Here is a 20211-nt window from a genome sequence, read left to right on the forward strand (position 1 = left end):
CAATAATATTACTACATTATACAATACCTAAAGTTAAATAATGGTATGACTCATATTAAAGTTATTAAGCAGAAAAATACAATGATTTCGTTCGGAAATATTTAGTATGTTTACGAATGCTGCTTTTGTAAGAATTTATTCGGCTTCGATTTTTTTCACAATTGATTAACGTAAGTTCGTCGCAGTAATGAATTAAATATTAGCAAAGAAATATGAAAATTTATATTTGTTGATTTATATACAATGTGGTATTATTCTTTAGAAATGGTAAATTAATTTAAAAATTCAGTTTACATCAAGTTTACATGTTTACAAAGTGAAACAAGCGAACTCCGTAAAGAGAAATGTCACTTCCCTGAAGTGTCAAACTTGTAGAAAGTGTAGCTTGTTGGAGTGTTACTTTCAATCTAAACCGGAAAATATTAATAAAATAAATTCTTCTTAATTAAGGCAGTCCTAACTAGAGTTGATATAACAAAAAGATGCTCAGGTATAGAGGAAAGAAGAATGTTATAGACAAAGTGAAGGAATTCGATGCATTTCCCAAAGTTCCGGAGGAGTACGTCGACAGCACTCCGGTCGGCGGAACGTTTTCTGTTATCACTTTTTTTATTATACTGTGGTTAATTTACAGTGAAGTCACGTACTATTTGGATAGTAATTTAGTTTTTCAATTCTCACCCGACACTGAAATGGACGAGAAATTGAGGATAAACATTGATATAACGGTCGCAATGCCGTGTTCAAACATTGGCGCTGATATTTTGGACTCCACGTCGCAAAGCGTGTTCGGTTTCGGTGAATTGACTGAAGAAGACACTTGGTTCGAGCTTACACAGGAGCAACAAGATGCATTTGAAGCAGTTAAATACTTAAATTCATATTTAAGAGAAGAGTACCATTCTATATGGCAGTTATTGTGGAAAAAGGGCCATGGATCTGTTCGAGCTACTGTACCAGCTAGGAAAACGAAGCCAAATAGAAGGCCAGACGCATGTAGACTGCACGGTATACTTACTTTGAACAAAGTAGCTGGCAATTTTCACATAACTGCCGGTAAAAGTTTACACTTGCCCCGCGGCCATATTCACTTGAACATGCTGTTTGACGACACACCGCAGAACTTCAGTCACAGAATACACAGACTCAGCTTTGGCAGTCCTGCAAATGGAATAATATACCCGCTGGAAGGTGACGAGAAAATTACTAATGACGAGAACATGTTGTTTCAGTACTTTATTGAAGTTGTACCGACAGATGTAGATACAGCATTTGAATCAATCAAGACTTATCAGTATTCAGTCAAAGAGTTGGAAAGACCGATCAGCCATTCACAGGGCTCCCACGGAGTCCCGGGAATTTTCTTTAAATATGATATGGCGGCATTGAAAATTAATGTATACCAAGAAAGAGAAAACTTCCTTCAGTTTATATTAAGACTGTTCTCTGTCATAGGTGGTATTTACATTATTGTAGGATGCTTTAATGCTGTAGTATTGAAAGTACAAAATGTATTTATTAAGAAAGCAGCGCCATCTGTGTTAAATCATGCTCCGACATTGGAAAAAAGACCAGTTCAATTAAATCCGTTGCTAATGCAGACGGACCTGAATGTTCCTTTAGGGATAGTGAAGCAGCAATGATAGCAAAAAATTCTTAGATGTAAGTTTATGTACGAACTGAAATTTGTATATAAGAGATTATTTTTGTCTATTTAATGTAAAAGTCAGATGTAACATAACCAGTGTTGACCGAAACGTTAATGCAATTGAAAATGTTGGCCATTAACCATTATAAATTGAACCGTAAACTGTAATCGTCCGTTACGGTTTAAGGTTCAATTTACAATGGTTAATGGCCAAAAGTTTCAATTGCATTGATGTTTCGGCCAACACTGAACATAACTTATTCTTAACACATTCACTGCCACCGTTTTCGTAGCGCTATGCTCATAGCCGTCCCTTTTCCTGCTTTGTAGAGGAAAGTGACTGAAGCCAAGCAGGTTCCTGGCATTCAATGTGTTAAGTTCAAAATCAATGTCAATTCTTGAAGAATACAAAAATAAAGAAACTGATAGGCATATTAGGGTATATAGTCAAAAAATTATGCATTTTTGAGTATTGATCTTTAACCTTTTGACCGCCAAAGACATCAATTGATGCGCGCCCAATATCAACCTTCGTGCATTCTGACAAGGTTCACAATGACACGCCGCACACGACAGTCGTGGCGTCCAAAGCGTTAAGCAAAAATATATATAAGAGATTTTCACCATTTCTGCCCTCCTAAGGTAAAAGGCCATATTTTCATATAGTGTTCTTTGAAAATACGGCCTTTTACCTTAGGAGGGCAGATTTTCAAATCCATAAAAAAGTGATTTGAAATGGATTTTGCATGCCACTTTGTTATCAGGGTATGCTTATGATTACTGAGTAATTGCTAAAACCATAAAATGATAAAAACCCATTTGTTCATTAATTTTTTCATTTTCATTGTGAGAATTCTTTTAACTTGATTTATCTAGTGAAAAAACTTTGCATATAAGTTTGTAAGATTTTTTTATCATGTTGACGAAAGAAGATACATACGAATATTTGTATAAAATCAAACATGTATTCTGAGCTTTTACAATTTTTGCGTTGACTTGAATGTTTCTAAGTGTTGTACAGTCGCCATCAAATATTTCGGAGCGGGCAAGGTGCTCATAAATATCTGAACACGCTCAATTGTCAAGGCTTTAGTGTAAGGCCTGAGTGGACGCTCGAGTTGGGCGTGCCGGGGCGTGCGGCGTGCATGTTAAACAAATGTAAGCGTATAGGAGCGGCCTTAGTGCACGCTGCTCACATCACGCGTGAGCCCGACGCAACGCCACGCTGCACGCCCCGCCGAACGCTCCGCTTCGAGCGTCCACTCAGGCCTTACACTTAGACAGCGTGCTCAGATATTTTTCAGCACCTCGCGTAAGTAATGCGCCTAGGTTCTAGGGTGGTCCTAGGTATTTAAATTTAATATGAATTTATTCCTTTCATCTATGTTATTGGTCAAGCTTATTAGCAAGAATGACTTTCCAGGTTTTATAAATATTTGTTTACTATCCTCATGCCGCCCAATGTACATTCCGTTTCAATGGAATTTCAATGTTCACATATGGTTCACATAAACAAAGTAGCATTTCTATTGTCTCTAAATTTCGAAGAAATGAACCCAATTTAAAATACAACTAGATTCAAATTTCTCTAGCAATAATTTTGTATGGTGGGCGGCACGAGGCTGTAGATAGGTACCTACTTACCTTAAGGCTTCGGCACACAGGCGCGTTTTCCGGGCGGGACGTGAGCGTTTTGTATGTAAAAGCGGCGCGCCCCGCTCACGCCGCGCCCGGAAAACGCGCCTGTGTGTCGAAGCCTTTAGTTAACAAATCAAAAGATCTGCACATTTTAATGTTTTGTTTTAATGTTTATTTGGGCACAAACGGTACATGTTTCTTCTAACTAATGTCTATACATAATTCATAAACCAATACAGTTGCCACCACTTACTAGCTCATTCAAGAAAAACAAAATTCGGGATAGCTAGATTTTAAAAATTAACAACAACAGTCAAATTAGGACAAGGGCTTAAATTAATGAGATATAACTATTTTTATACATTAAATACGCAATTAAAGTGTAAAGTTACAGTGTCTTTAATTCGTTTGTTCATTTAAAACCAAAAGTACTTGATGTTTAAATTTAGTCAAGGAGTCATTAAATATATCAATTTTTGAAAAAATATCATTGTTGAATCTACAAGCTCTTATCAGAAAGGAGTTTGATTTGTATTTCTTTTTAGTAAAAGGAATATGGAATAATTTATCACGACGTCGTGTGTTCAAGCGGGGAGTTTTAAAGCAAAGTCTACTTAACAAATAAGGGGAGTCTATTAAATTTCTTAATACTTTATACAAAAATACTTGATCTTTTAATGTGCGCCGGCTTTCGAGCGACACTAGTTTATCCAGGTTAAGCGATTGAGCTGACCGAAGGTTTTTATACTTTAAATGTTTGACGAGCTTCTTTTGAATTCTTTCAATACATATGATATGAAGTTAATTATAATTCATTAGATATGAAGTTAAACATAAGTGATAGGTACATTTTTGTAATTCCAGTAAGTATTTTATATTCTTATATTTCATATTTTATGTATTTTATTACGACCTTGCTTATTGCTACAAATCTTGCATTGTTTAAATATATGAACAGTTGACTAAATGTTACCAGTTTTACCAATATAAATGTCCCCATTAAAATTTGGGCCACCATACCTTACTTTATTTATTTTACAAACCAGTGACCTCAAAACTGTTATGGAAAATACATTCCCAAGGCCGTACAGTGTTTAAAAACACCACGAGCTTTTTAGACACCTACAATAGGGCAAAAGTTTAAACTTCCCCTTAAATTTCGCACGGGGGGAGAGAAGGGCATTTTGTAAACGGTCCCGATCGTTCGTCTCTGTCTTCCCCGCATGCTCCGTGCCATTCTGTCTCTTGCGCACGCTCGCGCCGCGCCGGCCGCCGCTCTCGCCTCGACCAACCACTCGCGCGGCGACTTCGCCCCACAACGGACGTTCGGCTACGTTCGAAACACGAAATTCGCAACCGAAAAAGTTTTACAACTTTTAGTATCGGTTGCCCTGGCCCTTTATGACACAAAACTCGTCCCAAACGTCAAAAACAGTGCAGTGAATACAGTGAAAAGTCTGAAGTGTTGTGTGAGTGAAGTTAACTTTTTTTTGCGATCACATTTTACCGTTTCAATTGAACGTTACTGTTTCGTTCGATACAAAAAGCGCGTTAAAGTCGCGTTCATCGCAAGAGGGCCGTATATGGTAAAGTTTATTCTCGGAGGTGAAAGTAGACCTTTGTTAGGTGCATAAGGACGCAGAGCAACCGCTCGCTGCATTTTGCGAGGTGAGTGGCGTTTTGGTTGTTTTGCTTTAAATTTACAGTTAACTTTTATCGGATGTTTTTATTGTTACGTTCCAATACCTACAGAGATACCGTTGTTTGGCTCTGGTATCAACATGTAAATAAGCAAACACGTATGAAGTGCTGACATTCTGTGCATCGTTTCTTTAGTAGATAGCTGTTTAATAAGCAACACGCGTATGATGATACAAGTCTTACAACTCAATTCAGAATCGCCACGTTAACGTGTGCGTTCGCAAATTTAACATTTCGTGCTGCGAATGCACTTTCCATTCGCAGCATTCCGCGTCGTTACATTTTAAATGTGGAACGTAAATGAACTAGTGCTCTATTTTCGAAATGTTTTCGTTCAAAAACCGTATCGTTAACGATGGTAACAGCTGAACGTTTGAAACTATGGTGCCATTCATGCCATGCACCGGCGACTGTGGGTCAGTGCCCCGTACCCTACCTGTTGACTCCCTGCCAAGCCGGTTTGCCCACTGCCGGCGGTCAAACTGAAAAAATATGTCAGGTTTCTGAACTGACATTGACTAATAAATGGTTTGTTTTTGTACGCATAACGTCTGCTCGACTTCGCATTATGTCAGCCGAAAAAGCTGAATGATGACCAAGATAGGCGTCAAAAGTCATTAGCACGTTTGAGGAAATGCTTTATCACAGTTAGACATTAAAACGTAAACATTCCTTAGATAATTGAAAAAGGTAAAGGTTTTTCGGGAAATACCCTTAGCAGAAACGGATGTGGCTGACAAGAAGATGATTTAAGCCCTATTAAAAAAATTATTTATGTATTTAGGGAAACCCCCCGTCCATAGATGACAAATTGCGAGACCATAGATAATAGCCCCAAAACGTTTTATGACGGTTATCTACGGAACACAATGGAGAAGAAATGTACCATTTCTATTCATAGCTTAGTTTAACATTTTGTTACAACCATAACAGTCATGAAAGCGTCACTAACACAAGTTATGTTAATTTAGTTATAATGAACGCTTAATTGTTTTTTAATAGCGGTTTATTGACTTCCTCAGTTACTTTTCTAATTATTGGAAGTGCCTTTAAAAGCCAGTTATCGAAATAGCCTACCCATTGACAACCATTACTTTAAAACTAGTTTTAGAACGAATGATTGATGTCTTCGCCGCACTTGGAGTCAAAAACGTGCGTTCTATCATAGAGAAATATAATAAGACAAGAGAGCTCACTCCATACATCAGTTAGACTATTAATTTCAGTGTCTACATCTAGCATCGAGTAGCGAAACTATCAGTACTGCTACTTGACAATAGATGTAGCACCGACCGGAAAGTCTTATCTCAACAGCATAAGACTTTCCGGTCGATGCTACATCTATTGTCAAGTAGCAGTACTGATAGTTCCGCTACTCGATGCTAGATGCTAATAGTCTTTTTGGTACTAAAACTGATGTATGGAGTGAGCAATCTATGTATTTTTTTTTCTCTATGGTTCTATTTAAGAACGAAATAGAAAAACACCTTCCTGAACAAACAGTTTTTTGTTAGACCTTGAACTGTAAGAGACGAAATGTTTGATCATTGACAACTTTTGAACACACCTCTTCCTCCTCCAGCTATCACTGTCGACGACTTGCCACATGATTCTAACAGATGGCGTTAGTGAGGTAGAAACCTACATCGCACTTACGGAGTTTCAAATGTCAATTACTATACCTATATACTCCTTCTGACTAACTCTCAGTGGACTTCGGTCCCCAGGCATAACACTCGCCTGGAGAGAGTACCTACTCTCTATTGCCCTCTCTCTTTCTCCCCTAAACTGGTGACCTTCCGACATTGGACAGACATGAAGACCTCAAGATCCTGAAGACGCCGCCTCGCAGCAAAAACCGTTTCCTCTCCTTGAGTATGCCACCTAGCATGCCTCTGTACAGTCCTGTACATATGTATATATCCTGTAGAATATCTTGTAAATATGCATGCCTGGTACCTCAGCTTCGCTCGTCACACTGGCTCTGAGCAGCTCCGCTCGCCTGTGACTCTGAGCATCTTCGCTCGCCACACTGGCTCGAGTACACAGTTTCGCTCCACGTTTCATACGTCGTCGCTGACCGCTCCGCTCAAAGGGGGGCTGATGTGGCGTCTCCTCCAGCTGTCACTGTCGACGACTTGCCACATGATTCTAACAGATGGCGTTAGTGAGGTAGAAACCTACATCGCACTTACGGAGTTTCAAATGTCAATTACTATATATACTCCTTCTGACTATCTCTCAGTGGACTTCGGTCCCCAGGCATAACACTCGCCTGGAGAGAGTACTCTCTATTGCCCTCTTTCTACCTTCGCTAAAGCTTAAAAGGACTTGTATCCAGGTCCATATTTTATTTAGAAAAAAAGTTTAAAAGCGCTCGCTAGTCGCTCAGTGTAGGTATCGTGAGCAAAATGCTTGTTCCTATATGTGCTCGAGATGGTTTCCCCAAGGGACGACGAACTTGCTAAGTGATGTACACACCGAGGGATGTGGCACATTTCGTTTTTATTATTCAGACCATTGTATGTTTCTTTCTGAAACAGTGTTATTTTCGGGGTTTCAAAAGCTTTGTACATCTCTGGGGAACCGTTTGTGTATTTGCATTTGGAACTTTCTTTTACATAATTATTAAATCAAGAAAATTCGGTTATTAGGTAACGTTCCAGAAAAGGTGTCCTTTCTTTGGACATAATACAAGTTAATTATTTGGGTACACTTTACTAAGCTTTCAGCATTTTCGAGTTGTTTTGAAGTAAAGGTCCAGTAGGAAAATCACTCTAAAAAGCTTTTGACTTTGCATTTTATTAAAAGACGAATCGTGATTTCCTGACTAAGTTTGATTTGGTCAATCATTAACATCTCTGAATATTTGTTTTACAAGACGTAGGTATATTATGTATACTTGAGAAATTTCGAGGAGTACCGCAATAACTCCGGATGGCCTAGGCTGGTTCGATTCCTGCCCAGGGCACAAGTCTTGATCACATTTTATTTCATACCTATAGGTACGTAATCTATTATATTTAATTTTATGTATCTAGAAACTCCTTACAAATAACCCGGTCTCGCCATCCTTGTTCTATTTCCGAACCTGTCTAAGTCTGGCTCCGTCTGTCACGGCAGCAGGATTTAGCTCTTCTACAAAATTCAGAAGCACTTCCTTCACTACACTTGCTATTTTTAAGTTTAGTTTAAGCTTGATGTTCAATCCTGATTTAGTATTGGGTTTATTTAATATTAAAACCTTTTCTAAACCTACCTAGTTTTTTTATTAATTTAAACTTATATAGATATCACCTCAAGTCCATCGAGACAAGACCAATGTGGTCCCATAGGATTGTTTTTTCCTTTTCTTAGGTAAACTCTGACTCTGATGCTATCTATGCACAAACTTGGCAGTAAGAACGCATACATATCCCTATAAACTCTATACTTAGCATGAAAATTAAGCGTTGCCCGACTGTAGGTACTAATTAGTAATGAGGCACATAGGTACATTATCGCTCACATCGATATGTACTTTTGTGAGCCGCGTGGGCAGAGTGGGCTTGGTCTAGCTAGAATAATTCAATAATAACTATGCCTAGCGACACAAATGTACAGCTACAGCACAGGTACAGGAACTTGAAATGACATAAGTATGTGAAAGTTTTCAAAATCGGTATTGGAAAAGTTAACGGAAATTCCTACAGAAAACAAAGTAATTTTTCATTTTGGGAATAGGAAATTTCGATTCCTATACAAAAAATTGAGTTGTTTCCCAATTTTTCATATGGAAATTTCGCCATTTTGAAAACTTTCCGACAGCAAATCAGTAAGCAGGTACTTGAAATACATTATTTTGCTATCTTCCGTTAGCGCATGTGTTTTAGTAAAAGTATTCTTTCCCTCAAGTTTCAAGGCGTTTAATTTCATCAACAAGTATAGCTACAACATACACACATCCGTTAGCAAAATTGATGTTTTTAAACCACCGTTTTTTGTTTTTCAACAACGCTAGTTCAGGGCATTGACATGTTTAAAACAGGATGCGGGGTGTTGGGGGTTTAGTAATCCGATAGTCACTTGTCTGATCGATTGCTTGGTTTCTCCGCTATTAAAAAAAACTTTGAGACTTGTGTGACGGTTCTACAGTATAATTTATGGAGTGTCTGTTATTTTAAAGGGTGGGTATTTATTTTAGGAACTTGAAGATTAGGAAAACAGTTTTTGTTCGCTGCATCTAGAATCAAACAGATGGTCGCATTTTTATCGCCTGTCACCAACCCTGTCACGTTTTAACAAGTATGTAACTGCGAAAGTGACAGGCATAGTGACAAGTGATAAAAATCCTACCATGCTAAAGCCGCAGAACCCCTAGTGTACATTTCATTCGATAGTTTGATAAGCGTTCTCGTTTGCGTTATACTATTTTTGTATCAGATTTTGAACAGCGCGCTAAGCGGGACGTTTTCCCATAAAAATTAAAATCGCACACAAAATGACACTTAACGCAAATGCGTAAGTACGTCACGTCGCGCTATCGAATGCAATTTACACTAGGTCACTAGGGATCACCTAGGGATACAGTGCTTTCTTTCAACTCACACACTCAAACGTTTTGAGCATATGGTAGCTTTAGGTCTACCAAAGGTCTACCACTTATTTCATCTCCGATTGTTGGTAAAGAAGATTTTCAGTGATTTTCTAGTAGAAGGTAGTTAGCTGAGTTTTGAAAGAACTAAAATTCTTATATTGTATAAAATTCTTTATAATTATGTTAAAGTTTTGCTTTCTTGACATACTTAATAAGCCTTCACCCAGTTCATTCGCCTTTCGTCTGTCAGCTGATGACTATAATAACGTCTCTACAACTAGTCAACCACCTCAGTTAAACGATAGAGCTATAACTGTAAAATTCAGGTGTAACTACACTATCAGAACAATTTCACGCAATCGGAAAACTCCAACAGGTGTTCCATAAAGACGCACAATGACAGACGTCACAGCGGTGGAATGTCTATCAAACCTTAGCAATTTCACTGAACATAGGTATACCTTATGTCTTTATATTAAGGTTCACAATAAGTCAGTTAACATTGTGGATGATAGCACGACAGCAACACTCTTAGTTGTTCATAGATGTGCTTTATGTCTTTGTATTAAGGTCTAAGAATAGTCAGATAACCACTCACATGATTCCGATTTTAACAAAAGGTGCCCTGTACGGATATGATGGTCGTTCTTGTCTACGTGACAGCGTGATAAAACGGTGTCCGTCACTTTCTTTCCCACGGTGTTAAACAGTGACAGTTATTTTATCACGTGGATAAAGATGGATAAAGCTATCCATAATAGGCTGGCTGAACTGCTCTGCCATTTCGCAGATAAGACGGCACAGTGTCATGATATTTTCAAAAATCGATAACTTTACTTCTGCTAAAGCATTTGCAACGATTCTTTTGGTTTTTTAATGATAAAGAAACAAAGAATTTATTTTACTACTATAGCATTGTGCTGTTATAAAAAAAATAATTATTAAAAATTCACAAAGGTGACCCAATGAAATAATGTCCGCGTTATAGTAGAAAACTATTTTTAATTAAAAATCTAAATCGATAACGTATCTTTTTTTTTGTATTCAATTTAAAGAAGACTTAATAAGCTTTTAATTGGTACTAAACATCTTGATAGCTCACCTATGAAATTGCCGAGTAAAACTAATTCAAATTCCGATAAGAAACTTTCGAATTGCTCAATCTGCTGTGAAACTATATATTATGTTCATGATTTTTTTGTGGCTAATTTAGACACTGAAGTACTAAAATATAGTAAAAAACAGTTTAAGACACTAATAATCTTGAAATAAAATGCATAACTTATGCAATTATAACGATGATAGTAGCTATATAACTTAAAATAACAAAAGAGTATCTACGTACCTACTAAATTTTGGTGTTTTTATAATTGCCGATCACCAACAACCGAACTAACTTATAACTACACTAACACGTTTAATACATCCACCATAACACACACTTCACAACATATTAAGCACAATAAACCAATAATAACTATTAACACATAAAATTATACTGATTACAAACGTAAATAAGCCGGTAAACTGACTTCTTCCATCTCAAAAATAAAGATGGCTACCCATTTAGGGTGGAGACACAACAGCGCGCGGTGCAGATGTTCAACAGAAATAGGAACTTTAAAATTGTAATACCTAATTAATTATTTATTTAATCGTATAATTATTTAGTTTATTCAATGTAAATAGCAAAGAAATATTAGTAAATACAAATTATAAGTAAGTAGTAAAAAAAATCCCAAAACGCGTATGCAACGCGTCTAGTACACCACATGCCTTACGATATGCAGAAATGCTTTAAGCAACCACAGTTGCCGGGTTTGTACTTACAATTTACCGTCACATGTTTTGATCGCTAATCCTGTGTAATACACAGTGATTTAATACATTCTATGGTTTATTAATGTAACTTAATAATCGAACTATTTAATGTCTATTGGTTGCTCAAGATATATTTAGTAATCTTAGAAATGTAGGGCATTCAAATAAGAAACACGTCAAGAATCTACAGAACTATTGTTTTGAAGTGATATTATTTGGTCATCAATATTAAGTAGGTCTAAAATATAGTTTTAAACTAATAGACCAATAAACGCGGAGTAGTTTAATATACATTACTAATAGAAATATCTAAATTTGAATACTTGAGGCATTTTAAAACACGCAGCAACTTTTTACACATCGCACTTCCTGAACAACTTGCAAAGTAAAATAGATAAGAAATACTGTGGTTGTGTCTATATGGTTGAAACATTTTTTAAATATTGTCGCGTTGGTAGTATGTGTTTTAAAAATTGTTTATACCGTATCTGTGCAGCCCTTCACAGATAATAAATAAAAAACCGCATACACTCCTTTTGCAACTCGAGTTGCGACGATCATTTTAGAGGTGCGCAATCTTGAAACTCTAGTTGCTGGAATCATGTGAGTGGTTAATTGTGCACGAAGATATGTGACATATGAGGCGTTATTGGAGTCTTCTTTCATTGTTTTGTGTCGGTATCCGGTAATTGTAAATGCCTTGGGTTATTATGAAATTTCTTTGTTTTTTGTTTAATTGAGTTTCAGGTATTAGTTATGAGCGAAAAAGTCACAGACCATAGGGTCCGGTACTTCCTAATGGGAGGTAAAACGTTGTAAGTATACCGAAATTCGCAAATTGCGCGATCTTTCTCTTTTACGCCAATGAAGGCGTAATAAGAGTAACAGAAAATGCCCGCGATTTGCGAACTTCGATTTTCGCGGTTATAGTCCACTGGAATATGAGTCTTTATAAACAAAGTTAAACCGTTTCCATCAAAATTAACAAGAAATCATTACAAAATGAATCTACTTTTACGTCTTGCGGTATAATTGTAAAAATCGGCACACACACAATCCAATTAGACACAAATTGGCCCGAAGTTGATAATTTCATTAACAAAAATGTCCGTAGTCACCTTTTCAAGGATGTCCGTAGTGAAAACCTTTATGTAATCAGAGAAATTGCACATACTGTGGTATTGTCTGTTGAATTTTAATTTACACATTTTTACGTAATGCGTTAGTTGTTGCTGTATGGTCAATTGTTCGTAATGAATTCCAAATTCATATATTTAGAAACCTAAATAGATATGCGGGCAGTAGGGCAGGGCAGGGGCAAAACTCTGCGTAGGGGGCGCCACTTCCACAATCCGTCACAATCTAAAGGCTTCGTCACACAGGCGCGTTTTCCGGGCGGGGCTTGAGCGCGGCGTCAGCGTTTTATATGTAAAAGCGGCGCGCCCCGCTCACGCCCCGCCCGGAAAACGCGCCTGTGTGACGAAGCCTTAAGGGATAGTCGATACTACCCCCTATTTCTAGTGATCGACTGTCGATAGTGTCGAGTTGTCGACCCCAAACAATAGGGGTTCACAACCTTTTCGAAATTCGATCATCGTTTTCAAATTACACACCGACTCATAAGTAACGCACTACATGCGCGTGCGTCGCGATAATTGTGCGTCTACGCATGTATTTACATGTAACGCAACGCTTTCTTCACACCGTTACCTCGTGGGCCTAGGGCATTAACCCTTTAAGAGGGGGTAACGCAAAATTGTAGTTTTATATTAAATTTTTACACGTTTTATCTAGGGCAAATGCCATAAAAAAATCATACGTAAACTAGACTATATTTGCGAGGGCAAACTGAGCAAAACCTCTGAAAAAAAATCACAACACGTCTAATTTTCATTTATTTTCAATTGTATAGGTACATGTAGTTACCCTGCATACTATAACAGTATAATTTTAGCATAAAAAAGCGAATAATATAGCCGAGGGATTTAACAAAATTTTAAACAGAACAGAAGTATACTTCTGTCGAATTCTTTCGAAACAACACAACTCGCAAGTTTCGCACCGCACGCCTTGATAAATAAATATGTACTCAGTTCTCATTATCTAATACCTTTAAACGAGCAATTCTTGCATATTTATTTATTTATTTATATATATATATATATATATTTCGGGATCTCGGAAACGGCTCTAACGATTTCGATGAAATTGGTATATGGGGGTTTTCGGGGGCGATAAATCGATCTAGCTAGGTCTTATTTATCTCTGGAAAAACGCACCCACCAAAAACATTTTCATGTAAAATGTTGCCAAGACGAAACCATAAGGCTCGCACTGACAAAAAGTTATCAGATCTCTTGTAGAGCCAAGCTTCTAACTCTACAAGCCCTAACTTCACAAACTCTACACCTTAGTCAAAATATGTGGCTTGACCGTTTCGCTACTGTCACATGGACGTAAGGTGAAAAATGTATTCACTATTCATTATTTTTTATAAAACAATAGTTCTTGGAGTAACGAAACGGCCAAGCTAAGACACATATTTTGACTAAGGTGTAGAGTTTGTGAAGTTAGGGCTTGTAGAGTTAGAAGCTTGGCTCTACAAGAGATCTGATAACTTTTTGTCAGTGCGAGCCTTATGGTTTCGTCTTGGCAACATTTTACATGAAAATGTTTTTGGTGGGATTTCACTTCTTTTTGTAAGTTGCTTCCATCCCCTAATTTAAAGGGTTGCGCGTGTGATTTAAGGTACTATTAAAAATCCTGAAATACGTACCTCGGGGCATCTTTTATACAATCTGCTTTTTACTGATTCCCCATACAAACTTCAACCCTCCTTTTCCCCTAACGCCCTTTTCCACCCCCTTTTCACCCTTACGGGGTGATTTTGGGGTTGATAACTATTCAATGCCATTCCCCATTACAAAAACTATCTACATACCAAATTTCAACTAAATCGGTTCAGCGGTTATTGATTTCCCATACAAAATTCCACCCCCCTTTTCCCCCCCTTAGGGGAAAAAAATTTCAAGTTTTTGAATTATTTTGTTGTTTGTGTACTAATACTATCTTACATACCAAATTTCAGCTTCCTAGGACTTCAGGAAGTACCCTAGAGGTTTTGATGATCAACAGTGAGTGAGTCAGTGACGAAATTGGGGTTTTATAGATATGATATGATAAGAGCTATGCAATTGAAATTTTTTATGTTTAATAAGTCCACTATTGACATCATATCCCGAGAATTTTGTTTATCTGGTATAATCCAAACCCAAGTTATGAGGGTTCAAAAAAACGACGAAGCGCTTCGAGAAAAAGGTAGGTAGTGCCCTTGCGCTTCGCTTTGCTCGTCTTGGCGGGGGCACTGCCGTGCCCCCAAAATTTTTGAGATTTTATATGTTTTCCGAGCAAAGCTCGGTTTCCCAGATATTTCTCCTTAAGCGTTTAATCATTTCCTCTTATAATTACCTACAATAGGGAAGTTTATAGAAGCTACTATAGCGTTTGTTTAAACCACTCGTTTCCTGCACTATTTCCAGCACCCTATTTCCGTTAGTACTTAGTACTTATACCTAATAGGTAGTTAGGTCTCCGTTTTTTTTATCCTACGCGTGCCCTAACTCACAATACACCCTACCACATATCTATACACATGTTGAAATCCTTGTTCCTTTAACAAAGGGTATTTTATTGCATGACCCGATCTCCAAATACATTGGTTAGGTTTGACCATATTTTCTGCAGCCTATAAACGCTTTAACTTATTGACTTACAGTTTATTATTGCTTGTATTAACCGCACGTGTTTGATGTTCGAATCGAATACTTGAACAAAACACTGTCGATGCTTCACATCTGGTAGCGTATTCCAATCGATCATCAAGAGCGAGCGAGTAGACTGCAATACAACCAGCGTAATTAAGACCTCCACTCGTACCAACTATTGAGTTGTCGAACAGGGCACTTATACTGGTTATATATAGCGTTGGATTCGCCTTCAATCGGTAAGCAGTTACAATAACACATGCACTGTTTAAATAAATTCATTGTTCTTGAATACATTTAGCGGTTGAGGACGTTACATTAAATACAACCTTAGTAGTACGAAAGAAAGTACATATTCGTATGAGTAGTAGTTTGCGAGAATAAAGGCAGTTTTATTTAGGGTTAATATATCACGTAAAGATTGAAAGCACGTGCGGATTGCACAATTATTAATTGGTAGGTACTTTGTATTTAATTGCAATTGCAAACAATTCTTGGATTCCATTGAATTTTATAAATATCAGAGAATTTCCTTATGCGTCACTGACTTCTCATTACGCTGCCATGCCATTTTGAACACTTGGTGGTCTTAAGATCTGTATCTGACTTTATAGCCAACAATTTTATTATTTGTATAAACACATTAACACTGAAATTTCGACTTTACCCCCAACTATTAGGTTCTAATTTGCAGTGAACGTATCCCAAAAGTCCTGATGACGTCGTTTGGTGTGGTCTATCCATGTATAGTCAGATTACGTAACAACTATGTCATTGATGTTGATTATTGGGTTACAAGGGTCATAAAATGGGTTCAGATGGGTGGTAAAGGGAGCTGTTCTAAGAATTGAAGTCATATGAACTTAGCCGCCGCCATACAAACGAGGTTATGCTCCTATTTAATACATTAACTCGAATATTTACTTTTATACACTCGCGACCCGCCCCGGCTTCACACGGATGAACAAATTATACATAAACCTTCCTCTTGAATCACCCTCTCTATTAAAAAAAACCGCATCAATATCCGTTGCGTATTTTGAAAGATCTAAGCATACATAGGGACAGACAGACAGCGGGAAGCGACTTTGTTTTATACTATGTAGTGAGGTTCGTTCAGGTGAGACTTTTCTTTGAATATTGTAAAATGGGAGAAAAAACTCGAACTAAACCAAAAAGAACATTGGTAATCCATCCATACTTAATAATCCCCTACTTTCCTACTAATAAGTTTTACGGTACCCAAATTTAAAATACCAGAGGCAGTGTCCAGTTATTTACGTTATATTACCCTTGCCTTTAGCGGAAAACGTCAATTTTATTCAGATCCAAAATAAATTGGGGACTCGTCCCGCGAACCCTGAACTTTGGCGTGTCCTTATTTCAGCGGATCTTTTTTTAATACGACTGATGACGACTGGGCTTTCGTTATTCACACAAGAGATGCCACGAATATTCGGCAACTATTCGGTATTCGGCCTATGCGGCCACTTTGCCGAATATTCGGTATTCGGCCGAATGTTGCCTACTATTCGGCCGAATACCGAATATCTGTTGCACCTACTTAAAAAGAAAAATTGCACAATAAAAATAACCAAAAACTATGTAGGTATATTTAGAATGTGTTCTTGGAAAGTTGTTAAATACGAAGACCCTTTTTTGAGCATTTGTTGATTAAAAAACATTATATTTTTATCATGAGTCTGTTTTGTTTGACTCTATTCATTATTGCTGTTCAACAAAAATATATCTTAGCTAACGTCATCTAACGGTGAGCTTTGTTAGCGATCAGTTTTCATAATAATTGTAACTAAAAATGATCGCATGTCATGCCGAATATTCGGTCGCCGTATATTCGGTATTCGACCGAGAGAGGGGCCGAATATTCGGTATTCGGCCAAAACCACTATTCGGGGCATCTCTAATTCTCACTGCTGTATTAACGGCGAGCGTTCGTTTATGAGGCCAGAGACGAGAAACCAACTCTCTGAGAGTTTAACAAGACTTGATTACAGCCAGGCATCCTTACCTAAAGGATAAGAAAAAACGAGCGAGCGAATCACCCAGGAATCACTTCAAATTTTAATTTTAAAACAACTCAAGATTTGCATTTGATTACTTTGCCTCACATGTGAATAAAATGCAACTTTGCTATCAGCAGCTGCAGCAGCTTGCTTGCTTACTTGCTTTGCTATACAGCAGTTGGTGTGATGAAAATACCTTAACATGTCTGTAACCCAAATAACTTCAAGACCCAATAACATTATCTGTCCATTGAATAGTCCTTTTTCCAATATTTTATCATGTTCTCTCAATTATACCGATGCTTCAATTCCCTAACGGTCGCTCTTAAATATAACTTTCTAAAGCTCGTTACTTACAGTTTTGCTTTGTGAAAAATCACTTTATGTATACTGCTTAAGGTTTATATTTGTGGTTGGAATACAATGGTGGTAAGAGTTTTGAAATGTGATTGAAGTCGGGAGCTTTTTATCGCAAAGGGACATAAAAATATGAGGAGTTCGGTGCTGTAATAGCTGAGTAAAGGGTATTTTTAGCGCTGTTAGGTTTTATTGGATGATTTCATTTCCCGGTTTATTTAAGCTTAGAACGTTACATTGATGTCAGAGAGGCTGTGTTTTATCGTCTTATTTTATTTTTCTAAATGTAAATTCACTTATAAATTCGTACGTAAGTGTATGGCCTGAGTGGACGCTCGAGTTGGGCGTGCAGCGGGGCGGGGCGTGGGGCGTGCATGTTAAACAAATGCAAGCGTATAGGAGCGGCCTTAGTGCACGCTGCTCAAATTACTTGTGAGCCCAACGCCCCGCTGCACGCCCCGCCGAACGCTCCGCTCCAAGCGTCCACTCAGGCCTTACCCGAAGGCAACACGTCGAACGTGGTTCGCGGTAGTCTTGTAAGTTGTAAGGCTCTCCGAGTCGCTTTTGTTTTGTTTCGTTCGACTTTTAAATTACCTAATAAAATGCAATTCTGTTTTCTCCATTCAAATTTGACTGCCAATTTATCTCGTACAGTCAGCAGCAGAAGTTGCTACGCAGGCCAGGTGTTCAAAATGATCTTGACGCGACTAAGAGCGTGTCAAGGTAATTTTGAACACCTCGTCCGCTTAGCAACTTCTGCTGCTGACTGTAAGGTGGGCAGTTAGAGGTTTACTGTATCGTCTTCATTATACATTAGAGATTTTGTTCAGATATTTATGAACACATTGACCACTACGATGTTATATCTAATGGCTACTTTACCAGGCACATCCGATATCCTTTTTTCCTTTACAAATAGAACGAAGATGAGAAGTCCCAAAAGAGGGTTCTCAAATGTGGGTCAAGGACGTTTTGCCCATGGGTGCCGTCAGCGTTACCCATTATAGACCCTATTTCAACGGAATAAAGATTACCTAGGACCTAGGATCAGAATTACTTGCTGTTACGTTACGGAACCACGTAACGACATTAAGGGCGATAAGGTGGTCGTCCTAATGTTTGCGTGGCACTAAACTAAACTAATGTAGGTACTTACTAAAGTAAGAGCAACTTAACATAACTGTAGCCTTACCACGAGTTTGACACTCACATACTCGCTAAGATAAACGTACGTAACGTAAATAATAAATGGGAATGATCGTTACGTTTCATTTTCTGCAAATTAATGTCATCTTGACTACCTAGCCAGAAGATTACCTACGGACCTCCTCTTATGTATCTTCGATCTATAAAAGACCATGCATTCTACTCATAGGTAACTTTGACTAACTTCCGAACCTTATAGCCAAAACAAAACATGCGAGTGAGTCACATCGGGAAAACATCCCAATACTCCAGGAAAATAACATGCTCTGACTCACAGCTCGCCTGTAATAAGATTACTAACCCTTATACATAAAAAAAACCTCAACTTAACACCATTTCCCTTCGACTTACGCCCTTTTCCCACGCGAGCGCGAGACTATCATCTTATTATCATAAAAGAGCTTAACTTGATTAGATGTTTATTTGACTTATGTCATTTTCGTACCGAGACCAGGATCCGCCTTGGATGACGTGTCGTATCCTGAAAATTATAAGCCTACGAGAGTATTTGACAACCAGCTTAAAGAGATCTTTCTTTACGTACGTATAATTCTTAAGTAACACGAGACCAGATTATTCTGGTTTTTCATAAGGCTTTACACTATCTTGAGCTTTATCCGGAATTGTGGTGAAATTGCATGTATTCTTTTCTTATATCCGTGGGAGAATCCTGTTGTCAGAATAAAAGAAACGGATATTGAGATACCTAATAGTATTTTGCGGTCTTGGGATTTGGCCGGGTTTTGTATGGGTTCATATTTTACGTTAGATTAGTATATAAGTCTTCCCTAATAAGGTAAAGGTAATTGGTTCCGGTATTAGTCTGGTAGGAAATAAAATAACTAATTAATATGCGATAAGTTCGGTATGACAAAAAGGTACGGCACACATTTTGTGCCCTATTTATTTATTTAGGTACAAAGGCAAAGACAGTGAAGCCAGAGGGTAATGCAGGTGCTGGGCATCTCTGCGTTTCCTTAATTCCGTCCCAGGCGGTGTTAAGTCTGGAGAGGTCATTGTCTCTCCGATTTGCACGATTTGCACCATAAATCGTCTGCAATAGACGCAAAGGCCAATTGATTTGAGGTACAAAGGCCTTTCTTTCTCGTATTCCTACCTCGTGAAGCCTGTTACCAGCTTTGACTAGTTTTCCCATAATCTAATACCTATGTACAAGATTGCCTGCCAAATATCAAAAATGCGACCAAATCCGAACCGAACTAGTTTTTACGATTTGAGATAGCGTGTCCCCCAACTTGGTTCTATTTTTATAGCGTTTCGTTTCTATGGATAATATAAATATAAGAAACATAATTTTTAGTATGGACAATGCAGACAAAGTTAGGGTCGAAAGTTCCCCTATTCAATTAGATAAGGGTACGTCGATAATGACGCATTGACAGACAGACAGATATTTGGATCAAAAATAATTGTATTTCTGATTTAGATGTGACGATATCGAATTTTGGACACTCC

At 37.8% G+C, this 20211-nt stretch overlaps 2 protein-coding genes across 2 annotated transcripts in view; both read left to right on the plus strand.

Moving 5' to 3' along the window:
• The first annotated feature begins 385 nt into the window (after positions 1-385).
• LOC134654432 (endoplasmic reticulum-Golgi intermediate compartment protein 2) lies at positions 386-1743 on the plus strand. The gene has a single exon (XM_063509872.1). It carries the CDS (start codon positions 483-485, stop codon positions 1641-1643), a length of 1161 nt encoding a protein of 386 aa, XP_063365942.1. The 5' UTR covers positions 386-482; the 3' UTR covers positions 1644-1743.
• Positions 1744-4563: 2820 nt separating this feature from the next.
• The window catches only part of LOC134654442 (uncharacterized), a 191769-nt gene continuing 176121 nt past the window's right edge, over positions 4564-20211 (plus strand). Inside the window, exon 1 of the mRNA XM_063509888.1 lies at positions 4564-4954. The gene's annotated coding sequence lies outside the window, so the exon portion shown is untranslated. The remainder of the gene's footprint in view (positions 4955-20211) is intronic.

Source organism: Cydia amplana, chromosome 15 (genome assembly GCF_948474715.1).
Source record: "Cydia amplana chromosome 15, ilCydAmpl1.1, whole genome shotgun sequence".
In the NCBI taxonomy this organism is placed as follows: Eukaryota; Metazoa; Arthropoda; class Insecta; order Lepidoptera; family Tortricidae; genus Cydia; species Cydia amplana.